The sequence below is a fragment of the Apis mellifera genome, linkage group LG2 (genome assembly GCF_003254395.2).
Source record: "Apis mellifera strain DH4 linkage group LG2, Amel_HAv3.1, whole genome shotgun sequence".
Lineage (NCBI taxonomy): Eukaryota > Metazoa > Arthropoda > Insecta > Hymenoptera > Apidae > Apis > Apis mellifera.
Genome location: NC_037639.1, coordinates 8,216,680 through 8,229,722, shown reverse-complemented (window position 1 = coordinate 8,229,722; position 13,043 = coordinate 8,216,680). Strand labels below are relative to the sequence as shown.

The 13,043-nt window shown below is 47.4% G+C and overlaps 1 protein-coding gene and 1 long non-coding RNA gene across 4 annotated transcripts in view; one reads left to right on the top strand and one right to left on the bottom strand.

Annotated features, from left to right (window-relative positions):
• The window catches only part of LOC113218598, a 100,656-nt gene that overhangs the window by 46,447 nt on the left and 41,166 nt on the right, over positions 1–13,043 (bottom strand). The window lies entirely within an intron of this gene.
• Positions 8,445–13,043, top strand: part of LOC727308 (ephrin-B2) — a 53,470-nt gene continuing 48,871 nt past the window's right edge. The window contains exon 1 of the mRNA XM_026439066.1: positions 8,445–10,163. Coding sequence (XP_026294851.1) covers positions 10,045–10,163 — 119 coding nt within the window. The 5' untranslated portion in view covers positions 8,445–10,044. The remainder of the gene's footprint in view (positions 10,164–13,043) is intronic.

Sequence of the window (13,043 nt, the reverse complement as noted above, 5' to 3'; positions counted from 1 at the left end):
AAAAGCATCTTCCACCGATTTTCAAGCTGTCCAATGATCGCTCAACGATATTATTCTACCTTTCCTTCTCTCCCTTCTCAATCTAGAGAAAGGAATTTAATTCGAATGAAATCATTTTCTCGAATTCTTAACATTTTCTTCGATCTCTCTTTACGCGTCGCTCGAGTAAGAAAGTCGAGGAAGAAAAAAAAATACATCTTCATCCCGTATCGTGAAAGTTTTATTTTCATCTCGACCGTAATAGATCACCGGTGAAAAAGCGAAAAAGCAGATATCCAAAGTAGATTCTCGAAGCCGATAATCCCTTTAGAACGGATGTAGGATAAAAAAAAAAAGAGAGAGAGAGAAAAAAAGAAACGAGGCAAAAGCGACGAATCCACGGTGTATCTGGCAAAGTTCACAGGATCGAAAGCAATAAATGTTGCGTTACGAACGAGCATAGGGGTCCGCCTCCCCGACAGAAGCCGTTCGTTCCATGGGCCGCATATTTCCTGTGTGCCGGCGCGCGAAGTAACGGGGCAAACAAACGACGAGACACGAAAAAACGTGTGGTGGCGTGGAACGCGTTTGGACGGGCTGGGAGGGGGGCGGAGGACCTGTTCCGAATCATTGCGCGCAATTTCTTATTTCCTCCTGGCCGCAGACAGTTTCGGATCCACTTTTGGGAAGCACGAGAGAAGGGAAACGAACCGATTGAAACGTACATCTCGAGCGTGTGCAACAGGGTCGAAGGAAAGATAGATAACTCTACTCCTCTCGCTATGGTTGAAACGAAAACGAGATCCATTCGTAAACAAAACAAACAGCCACGCGTCACCGTTCGAAATCGATTTCATTATCGTTCCTTTTTTCCTTTCGACGCCGTGAATTATCCCGTTCGATCTGAACGAACCTTATCGATCCTTGAACCATTGATTTCTCGCGCTAGACACGTGCGTCGAGCTCGTAATTAATACGCACCAATCCGCGGTATTATTAAACCGGGGAGATGATGAATGATCGCAGTCGAGATTGACGGGTTAGTTTAAGCTTTTCTTTCTCTCGTGACAATAGTTTCGGCTGCGTATAGTTAAAAGATATATATATATATATATATATATATATATATATATATATAGAAAACAAGAGGATCGTGGTGAGAAGATATTGGAGAATGATTTCACGAGGCACATTCCTCGGAGGAGCGAGGGAGACACCGCGATGGCCATCTGGAATAATAGAATACCATTTGCCATTGTGTCCCTCTCCGTCCCTTTTCCTCTCCACAAACGGGACTCGCCGTTTCCCTAAGCCGCTCCACCTCTCGTTTTCTTTCTTTCCCTTTCAACCTCCCCCTCTCTCTCTCCCCGCGCAGGTATATAATACGTATATATACGCAAATACGAGTATAGATACAAATAGACGCGTGCGATAGTCCAGATAAAGCGCGGCCACCTTCCTCCCTCGTAACGTGGCACACCTACGTTGGGCAGAGAGAGAGGGGCATTATGCCGCGTTTTACCAAGGATTATGCAGCCCGCACACGTATGTACGCCGCATTATGCCCGGTTCAATTCCCGTGGAATCCCTGCACCGTCCTCCAACCTGTGTATCGTCGCTCGCCAACTCCTCAAAAGGCGTCCCCCCATTCAACGAACCTTCGCTTTCCAAACGTACGCTCTCTCCTCTCTCTTTCTCTCTTTCGCCTTTCCTTCCACGCCGCGATTTTCAGGAACCACGCGCGCGCCACGAGCATAATTTGTCGGCCATTGAAATGCGTAATGACGCGAGTTAAGCACGTAGCGGGTATACCCGTAGCACGAAGATCCGAGTAAGAAAGCGAGAGGAGGTTTGGTCGGTCGAAGATAGGCTGCAAGATTTTCCATCCCCTGGCGGGTACGTGCGTCGATTTCACGGGCAGGTGTCTCGTGCCCCTTTCAATTATTACGCGGACGCGACCCGGAGAAGAGGAGGATTTTATTTATTTTCTTTCTTTCTCTCTTTCTTTCTTCGTTCCTTCGAGTATAATAATGGATAGTCTTTTAAGATTCCAGACGTGGTCGAAACAATGAGGGATGAGGGGAGGAACCATTGTCTCGGCGCCTCGAGATCGCCCGTGTGTCGAATTCCTGGATACGCTCAGTGGCGTAGCCGACCTGCCTCGACGTTACATCTCCGGGGATATACCTTTGTCTGTTGAAACGCGAGATTAAGATCGAGGAATTTTCGCTGCGAGTGATCCGAGACGTGTAATTTTTTGAAACTTGGGTCCGAAAGATGCCTTTGGGATCGTATCTTTCTATATCGATCCACCAATTCGATTATACTCGTATTATAATTTTAGAAAAATCTTCGTGAGAATTTCTTTTATTACGTGTCCAAAGCATATATATGTATGTATATATATAAGTACAAAAGATTGGATCTCGTCGAGACAGAATTTCGCAACGATCGTTGGGAAGGGAAAGAAATAATGGCCTCGATCGGATTCGCGTATTCTCCACGCCAGTGTTCGCCTCCAAGGGCAGCTGATCGTTTTACAAATTAAATACGTACTCGCTCGCAGGGTCCCGGGAGTTAATGCATTATGCGAAAAAGATAGCGGAAAGGAGGAGGATGGTCCCTCCTCATCCGGAGAGGCGAGAAACCGGTAGGGTAAAAAGGAAGCCGTAGAAATCGATTCCTGTACCGGTGGCTCCCATTGTTCCGCCGGACACCTTGACGCGCGTAAACGTTCGCTAATGGCTAATGGATCCCCGCGATCTTTCACGATCGCCGCACACGCGCCTTCCCCAAAATCTTGCGGGTCGCCACAGGTGTCGATCTCCTTCCAGCCCGGATCAATTAGCGTTCCCCCGTATCGAGGATGAATCTTCTTCACGAAACCGCCTCTATATTCCTCCCCGAAAAGAATAATCCCATTGACGAAGGGAGAGACGCGGAGGGATCGCTGGCAGAGGCGAGATACGCGACGTAGAGGAGGGTCAAGGTTGGGTCAACGTGGATCACCGCGATTGATCGGTAATGAGGCGAAATGGATTCGATCGACTCGGCTAACGTTTCGAAAACGAAGAGTGTGCGTGTGTGTTACGGAATACGGCTAACGAATTTGGCAAACACCGGTGAATAATGATGATCGATGGGCGTTGAGCGTTTCGTAAGACGCGCGCGAAGGGAATCGTCCGTCGACCGCGCGAACTTATTAAAATATGATAATTCGAAAATCGAACGTCTACTCCAGCCTACCAAGGACGAAGGTGGAACGAGCTTTCGTAATTTCGTCGATATTAATCGGTGCCGATCGATCGACGCGGAAATCGGTAAATCAAAACTTGTGCAACAACGAATCCGAGAGTGGTTGTACTCGTGTATGTACGTACGTGTGTGTGGCACGCGGTCATGAGATCGTACGCGGGAGACGCGCGAGAGGTTGGTAGCCGTCTAGGAAACCCGCTATCGCGGGATCGTCGAAATCCGTGTAATAAATCGCTGCAACGGCGATGGATTAATTTATCATCGGTCCATGCCTCGGGCTGATTTATTTCCAACGGTAACGTCATCGATACCGATGCATTAATAATAACGCTGCAACTTTCTTTTGATTCGCGGCTCGACCCCCGGGGAGGTGCAGGGGGGGGAAAGGTGGAAATAACGAAAGCGGAATATTAAAGTCAAGGGCCATTAGGTGATTATACGATCCGCGTCGTTGAATTATCGACACCGATGCCACGGACGACGCTCGGCCGAGTGTAAGTGTAACTTTCGGATTTGGCATTCGCTCGGGGACTTTCCACGGAATTACCATTTCCGGATCGTTGCACCTGCCTTGCCGAATGACTGCGGATTCGGCCTGCCGCCCCCGACCCCCCCGAGGACCGAAGGAGCTGAAAACCTCCGTGGCGCTACGCCCCAATGTGTGCACAGCATTTTCACCGTCCCGCACACCTCCCTTTTCCGAAACCACTCGAAAATTCATTATGGGGCCGCACGTTCGTTTCGCAACTTTCCACGGTAAATGGAAATCGGTAAATGCCGTCGCTTTGGAATTAGATATTTCTGCCTGGCTGCCTGCGTTCTCAATTCGGATAATAAGTAGGATTTTTTCCTCGTTGAAAATTTCGATATTAAATTTTTCATAATATCCCCGTGTTGACGATTCCCCGTGACACGTTCCTTTCTTTTACCAAGAATTGAGCCGCCATCTGCTCTATATGACGTGGCATACGTGCTGAATCAGCCAATTTCTAATAAATTCGTTCCAATTCGTACCACATGGGAAATCATATTTAAACGAGTCGAGTCGAACGACGAAAAGATCCAAATTTCTCCGCGGAAAGTAGAGCTTGTTCCGTCGATCGAAATCAAAATATTACAAAGACTCGGCCAATTTCTAAATAGTAGTCCCCGAAGAAGCGCGGTGTTTCATCGATCCCCGGTAACGGAGACGAGTAATCAACGCGTTCGCTGGTTGGAAACTCGCGGTGGAAAATTGTTCGAGCATGAGTCCAGGGGTTCGATGGAAACACAAACCGAACATTTCGCAGGTTTTCGCGTAAACAGTAGTCCCTACAAAGTTGCCTCTGAACCGACGTATGGACACACCTGCCTGCCTGCCTGCCTGCCTGCCTTCCGGAATGTCTGCGGTTTCGACGAATCCCGCCATTTGTCGGTCAATCGTTTCGACCGCGAGTGGAAAGGCCCTCGAAATGGCCATCCTCCTTTCCCTGATGTGTACATAGGATTTGGCTTTTCCAACGACGCGCCTTTCTTTTTCCGCGGTCTACGGGAACCGCAAGAATAACGATCAATATTTACGAAGCACTCTCCTCGTCTCCATGACTGGTGGTATTTATACAACCTACAGATCAGGAGTGCCTCTTCACCTCTTTATCCGACGTGCATCCGTTTGATATCTTCATCGTCTCGGCTTCCTCGACTTCTCGCCCCTTTCTTCCTCGATCGTGCGCGATGCAGCATCGAGGAGAGAAGGGAAAAAAGGAGAATAAAAAGGAAGGATAACGAGGAAAAAAATAGCCGGTGGAATCGGTAGGGAGATGTGTAACGAACGTGGATCGGGAGTCTCTTCTCTGTTTGAGGACGATTTAAGGATATCGAGGTATGGAACGTGACTCGACTCTATTAATGCCGTGGTTAACCCTAAACTCTTTGCATTTCCTTACACACGTTGAATGTAAATACTTTTCGATTCCGATTCTTTAGATTCGTAATACGATTACCGAAGAGTAAGAGGGAAGAGAAGAGTTAGTTGAAGAGGAGACGATATTCATTGTATCCTGTCTATTTATTAAAGATTCTTTGATAAGGAGTATGTTGATTGGGAACAGGAACTTTTTTTCAAGAGAAGATACGGAATAAACAACAATCTCTTGTATCTTTTCACCACGATTCCTCGATTTATTGTAACTTTTCAATCGACATTTTTACACAGGGTTTATTCTGTTTATTTTACACGATGAATACATTTCGTGACGAATTTCTTCTCACATAAATACACGATATTAACATTAGTCGGCGGTGCCTCTCTTGGATAAAACAGACACACCATTCGAACATTAACGAGCCACTCGAGACTTTGGCCACGGACGCGAACAGACGCGACGAAACACGATTGTTTAATCACCCATAACGAGGGAAAAAGCAAGCCGCCGGTTATAATCGATTCGTTGTACTCCTTGTCCGTGGTTTCCACTCTCTTGACGATTCTATCAGATCTCTGATCGCTTCATCCCATCGCAAAACCCGTGGAAAACAAGTAACACGGAAACTCTCTTCGACTAACGAGTCACATCCACGATCCTTCTCGATCGTCGATTAATTCAAAACATACGTACAACCCGGCTAACAATCAACGTCTCGAGACGTATAAAAAGAGAAAAGATAGAGAAAGAGAGAAATAGAAGAAAGAAAAATTACTGCTCGAGAGATCTGTATTCTATTCGATGGAGAAAAAAATGGACCAGGTGAAAAGCGATGGAATCTCTGGAGAATCGGGCGTGTCGCTGTATTAACGATTCATCGACTCCTCCAGTGGGAGGATGCGACGAATCATGGCGCCCGATGGCCCGATAGAATTTGAAGCGTTACATTAGTCGGACTAATGACCGGGATAACCGTTCGTGGGTAGATACCGGTTCCTCTCCGGGAACCAAAAGAGAACCATGCCCCAGAGAAGATCTCCGTACGGGAGAGCAATACGGGTGGAGGATGATCGTGGTGGTATCTGGTTCGCGAGGAGGGCGCCACGTACTCGACCGCGTTCGAAGCACGTGAACGTTGCAAAGCATGCAACGTTTCCTCTGATATTTTACATTTTCGATGAACGAATATAATGCATAGACGAGTTTGAAAATTCTTTTTTCTTTCCAATTTTTATTCATGCGTTTTTATTCGTCCATTAATATTTTACTTAACGTTTTCACGAAAAACTTAAAGAAAATATTATACGCAATGCTAGAAAATAATTACACTAATTCCTGCTTTTCAAAATTTCGTGATTGTTTAACTTACGTGCTCTGACAAAAGAAATTTATCGATATAAATACTTCTCCTTCCACAAAATTCCCTACACGATTCTCAATCCCGTGAAAATCTGAAGCTGGAGAAAGAATTCACACAGTCGGAACTAGGGAAACGAGATGAAGAGCGCGGAAACGCGGTTAAGGCGCGTGCCGAAATTGAAACAGGAAACGAGAGAGAGAGAAAGAGAGAGACTAACAGGGATCGTAAGTCAAGAAAGCACTCTCGCTCTGTTAAAAGCCTCCGCGTCTGTATGGAGGGGGGGAAGGAAACGACGAAGGGACGCTAATTCATAGCCTCGCGAAGGACTGGAGGCGAATCGTGATGCGGACGCGCCTCCTCCTCCACGCGCGCTCTCGTGCACTCGCGCAGCTGAATGCGCTCTAAGCCGTATGGAAATTTTCAGTAATGAGGCTTAAGGGACGACGAGGTTGTGTAATCAGTGCGCGCTCCAACTCGATGGAAACAATGTTTCCCGCTGCGGGATCCTCTCCCCGTTTCTCGAAATTAAATTCCACGCTTAATGTCCGCGCCGCACTATTTATCACGCCGCTCGCTTTTGTTTAACGAGTGTCGAAGAGCGCCTTTTCGAAGAGCGGGCCACGCCGAATCCGGCCCCGGTTTCGCTGATTAAACGAAAACACTGCGTCACATTGTCGCGAACTTTCCTCAACTCGAGCTAACCTCCGTTCCCATCGACTTTTCGCGTCCACCTCGATGAGATTGCGAAAAGAGAGAGGACGCGTGGAAAGAGTGGAATGGATAATAGTCGATTGATTCTTTTCAAAGCAATTTTTTTTTAGAGAACAAACCAGGTATTGTTTCAGAATGTGGAGGAATTTTAATTTCTTTTTTCTTTTTTTGAAATTTTTAATTGTCTTAAAAATGAGATTTTAAGATTGTAATAAATGATTGGTGTGAATTATTAATTCGCTCGACGAAACTTTGTGTCGGTGATGTATATAATTCAAAGAAAATTAAATTCGTAGATTAAAGTCGGAGTGAAATCCAAGATACTGTTACAACCGTAATAAAAGCGAAGGAAAGGTATCGGAGCGAAAGTTTTTTTGCACAAACACCCCGAGCGCAAGGCGATATTAAACGAGTGCGTTGAACGGTAATCAAGAATTTTAAACAGGAAATTACTTATATCTTATCAGCGACGGCATAATTATGCGAATTCGTTTAATAGTGTTCAATCGACTCCAAAAACTCGGGCCCACAAGCAAGCCAAACACGGCACGCGATAAATAAAATTTCCCCCTCCCCCCCCCCCCGCGCGCCGAAGGACGAAACGTAATTCCCCCGCGAAAATTGCTTTTAAAAAAATCCAATTCCCCACACCTCGTGATTTCGCCGCGATGAAATTCGGCCGAAATTCACGCCTCTCCGCCTGTTTCGATCAAATACTCTCACGTCCACGATCCATCCGCGACCATCCGTACGAAAACTTCACCAAACCGAATCATCGGCCACCTTTTGAATCATCGTCCACGTGAAAAATCTCCTCCACCCTTTTGTCCAATATCACCTGGATCCCCGAGCGAACGAAACGACGGTCGAAATCTGAGTTTAAGCATCGAGGAAACAATTCGAAACTTCTTTTCTCCCGCGAGAGAAAGAAAAGAGTATTACACGAAGATCGCACGTTGCGACGACACTTGTCGTACATCCGGCGCACTCTCGAGCTTCGGAAACAAGCGGGCTTCGAGGCGAAGCGAAGCGACGGGAACGCGCGAGAGACTAGGGAGAGCCACTCGGAAACTCGCGTCTCGCGAGCAGGCGGCGTAATACCGCGTAGCCGCGGACCAAGCCAAGACACGTCGGCGAAGCGACGGAGGGAACGAGGGTCCTCGGGCTTCGTGCGTTTCCGCCGCCGCTCGGCGCTCCCCGACACCCCCGGTCGCCGTTCGAGTCGGCCGACGCGAGACGAACGGCCGCGACAGTCCGCTCGGCCGACAGACGCGTCCGCGACACCGAACAGGAAGGTACCGTTCTCTCTGCGCTCACGGTGCTCGTCTCTCGCCGCAGCTCGTGCCTCTTGTTCAACAATCGTTCTCGCCTCGTTCCTCCGCACCGGTTCAAACGCGTTTCCTATTACGCTTCTACACGGAGGCGTATTAAAAGTAAACGGAGGAGACAAAGTGTGAGCATCGGCCCCAATTGGATTTAACGAAGATCGGCATCGCTCCGATTCCATCTCGTTGGGGAATCTTTTCTCGTTCGCGTGGTGGACAGTGAGAGAGAGAGAGCGTCGCTCCGTTTCGCTGGCTATCCGGCGATCCGTGCGAATCGCAAGTGCGTGAGAAAGTACGGGGGTGTGCTTCGGGCGAAAGAGGGTACCACTTCGTTTCGCTAGCTTTCTTGTGCTCCTAGCGTGAGATTTCACAGTGCGATCTGTTAACGATTTACGGAATTTCTTCTGTGGATAGCTAGCCCCGGAGGAGGAGGAGACTGGTGCACTTTTTTATTATTCAGTGTGTCGAGAGATATATCTCGTTTATTACAGTTGTGAAAAATCTTCGATACTGTTTTTTTTTCTTTTTTTTTTTTTTTTTTGTGAAACCTTTTCTTTTTTTTTCCTCCCCTTTTTTAACGCAACGACACGTAACGCTTCGATCCGAGAGAGAAAGGATCGTTGGGTGAGATGCTCGGGAGGATTTCTCTTCCACGGTGATTCGCGCGATTCCGTCGCCGAGCGTCGGATGCTCTTACTGTCTGTGAAAGAAGAAGCAACGAGGAATTCGTTCGAAGAGTTGTTGGATTTCGTTGGATGGATTTTTGAAAAGGAAAAAAATTCGTCTCTCCGATGCGTCACCTGTTCGCGTCCCATCTGTCGAAATAATCCACGTTTCGTCGATAGCCTTTCGTCGTTACGGTCGGATTTAAGAAAAGTTAGACCAATGAGAGGGCAAGCAAGGTGCGCTCGTGGTGAGAGAAACACGGGGTGGATCCATGGAACGCGTACCTCGGTGGACACCGTTGGAAGCAGCCGAACACCGGAGAAATTTGATCGGTTCTAACGGCCAATCGTCGTTCGCCGAGGATTTCGTCGAAGAATTTCGCTACTCGCGAAGTCAACGATTCTCTTAGACTCACTCTCCCTCGTTTCGAAAACATCGAATCGAAGGAGTGTAGCAACTTGTGCGGATAAACTGTGCGGATAAACGTTGGAATTGTTGTCGGGAATGTTCGTTGGGAGGACAAACGGGGACGAGTAATTTGCGAGTCCCACAGTTTGATCGTTCGAGGAAAAGGGAAGAAGGGAGAAGGAAATAAAGGGGGAAAGAGTGAAAGGAAAGAAAGAAGAACTCGATAGTTAACGAGGAGGATAGTGAAGTGTGGATGTGGTGTCCGTGCAACGGTGGTGGAAGGTGGTTGTTGTGGACGGCAGCGACGAAGGTGCAGGTGTCGTCAACGTATTTGTTGTTATTCTTGTTGTTCTCGTCGTTTGTTTGTTGATTGTTGTATCCCCCGGTGAGCAGTGGTGACGCCTGTGCGCGCTGCTCGTTCGTCCACGTTGTTACGATGGTTTCCACGTCCTTTGTAACTTTGGTGTTCTTCGTCTGCCTGCAAACGATATTACTCTCGACCGTGAGCAATTGCGCAAAGACGATCAGCATGTACTGGAACACCACCAATTCCATGTAAGTGTCTTCAATTTTCTCTCTCTTTCTCCCTCCCTCTTTTTCTTTTTTTTTATTCCACGCGACAAAGCTCATTCCACATTTCCCCCACGTGACTTTTCCAAATTCTCGACGAGACGCGGAGACGAGATTCATTTTCTGCCCGTTCTGCCCGTCTCGAGTCTCGTGCAAATACGCGTACACACGCGTTGGCACGCGTGCCAAACGCGTCTCGAAGCGGTGCTCGCCGGGGAGGAATCGATTTCTCGCGGCGTCCTGGCTTTTGAGCAACGACCCCTCCGCTTCCGGCGGAGCTTTTATCGCGGCGAGGTCGCGATACCGCGTCTGCCAAAATTACAGGGGCCACATCTCTCCACGGTTGTGCACGGTTTAATACGTACGTAACGCGAAATGGACCGACCAACAGTCGTTCGTCGCGGGGATCGTTTCGACGTCGTCCAAATCGTCGGCGATAAAAGCGAAGAAACGGCGATTTCCAGCGAGCAGAAAGGACGGGAAATTGCTTGTTCTGGTTGCTCGTGCGACCGATCAATCTCCCGTTCCATAGGCCGGATGATGGTTAAAGTTGGCCCGATCGATCGTTGGTGGTGGAATTCGTCAGTCTCCTTGTTCCAATTCCCGTTCGACCGTGGATCTTCCTTTTCCTGAGTTTTCGAAACGGTTTCCATACGGTTTCTTTTAATGGTTGCGTGCGGCCGTGTAACTGATCGAACACCATGACAGGTGAAAAATGTCGAGATGTATTAAGACTATAATTTGCGCCGCGAGTGTGACTGTATATTATAGGGCAATAGGTTAACTCCGCGTGCTTAACTCCGAATGCATCGTCTGTGGGCAATTTTTTCCCCCCCCTCGACGATGTTATTTATATTGACGAACCTATCAAATATCGCAGCGATTTTATATAAACGTGTTATTTTATGAAAAAAAAATATTATTCGCAGGCAACGAGCGCGTGAAAGCTGTTAACTAAAACATAATGATGAGCGAAAAAGGAAGGATGAGGATTAAAAAGAAAAAAAAATACGCGATAATTCAAATATAATACACACATCAAAATTCCTCGTGACGCGCATATCGCGCATCACTATAAGTTGGCGCGATACGTGCAAGTCTGGTTCGCGTAATGAGCCTCGTTACTTTATCTGGGGAAAAAATCTATAACCGCGTTCTCCTGCGTTTGCTTCCTGCTCGTACGAAATCGGAGAGTAACCGGAGCGGCAGAAACCGATTCACCACGCTGCCAATTAAATCCGCATTAGGTGGTTAATCTAATTTGTCACGATATTTTTCTGCTATTCCGATCCGGCTCGACCCTTCGCGTGCGAAATAACGGGTAAAAACTTGTGTATGTGTGTGAGTATGTGAGAAAATTGATAATATTTGCTCGCGAGTCGGGTAGATCTCGCTTTGAAATCGTCGTCGGCTATAACAGTGGAAATATCGACTCGCAAGAGTCCCGTAACACTCCCGTTTTTTCTTGTTATAGCCGAGGAAGCGATGTCCTTATAAGCAGCTTGTTAGTCGAGCAATTTCTTTTGCTCGGCAATTTGCGTAGTTCGCACTACTTTTTAGTATTCTCAACGGCGAACGCGTAAATCTACGCGATAGCAGAGCAGGATCTCTGGCGAATCGCGTCAACATCGTAATAATCGGCGCGATGTGATTTCTTTTTTTTTTTTTCTTTTCCTCTTCCTTTTTTCTTTCTTTTCTTTTCTTTTCCTTTTTTTCGTTTATTTACCCACTTTAGATGGAGGATGAAAAACTCGCCAACCTCGTAATTTTCTCGATCGGCTGATGGTTCTTGCCGATCGTTTTCTCGATAGATGCATATCCCCCGTCAGCTAATTCGATCCAACGAGAGAAGAAACGCTCGTAAAAGGCGAAATTTTTGCCCGTCATCGAACTCTCAAGGACGATACCTTAAAGACCGGTCGAAGTTCGAGAAAAATTACCAAAAAACTCGAGTGAACGATCGGAAAGGGATAATCGCCGAAGTTGGCTCGTAAAGAATCTCGTTAAACGATCCGATAGGATACCAGAGAAATTTTAAGGGGAATCTTCCCCAAGTATCGTGTGGATATTTCGAGAAAATTTCCTCCCCTCCCCCTCCCTGATTTTTTATCGTAGTATACACGGCGCACTCGAAACACGGCGCGAGTTATTCAGGTTCCCTGGTTGCAAAAGTGTGTGTTATGGGCGCGCGCGTACGTATGCGCATCGCACAACGAAATCCGCACCCTATTCTCCTCTCTCGTATAAGGCCCCGACGTCTGGCTGACTTTGACGATCGGTTTGAAGTCGCGCATGCATTACTTACAGTCGGGACGAGGTGGTCGCGCACAAGTGTGCGTCCCTGTACGTGTGAGAATCCATTTCGCGAAGGAGAAGGACGTTGTCAGACTGTCTTCTTCGTGGGACGTACGAAGGGCAGTAAAAAACACGTCCCGCGCGGGAAAAAAAATCGAAAAGGAAGTAACACGTATATAGCGAGAGCAAAAAGAGGAGGGGGAGAGAGACAGGGAGAGAGAGAGAGAGAGAGAAATTGAGGAAAAAAATATGGGCAGGAAAGATAGTGCGTTCTTCTCCGGGACGGTAGACCCGGAGCTCACGAAAGGTTGTAAATCTCGGCCGCTTATTGGAAAATCGAAATTCGCTTTGAGGAACTGGGCGTAAAAAGAAAGAAAGAGAGAAAGGGAGAGAAGAAAAAAAAGAAAGGGTAAGGAATCGATGGGGGCGCGGGTAGAAAAAAAGCTGTTAGCGAGGCACGAAGACCAGTGGCTTCTTGATTATCATAAATCTGTTTCCGCGAGTTACAGTGGGAGAGGAGGCGTATTCTTTTACTGGCGGGCTAAAAGCACGCCAAGCTTGACGTTTACT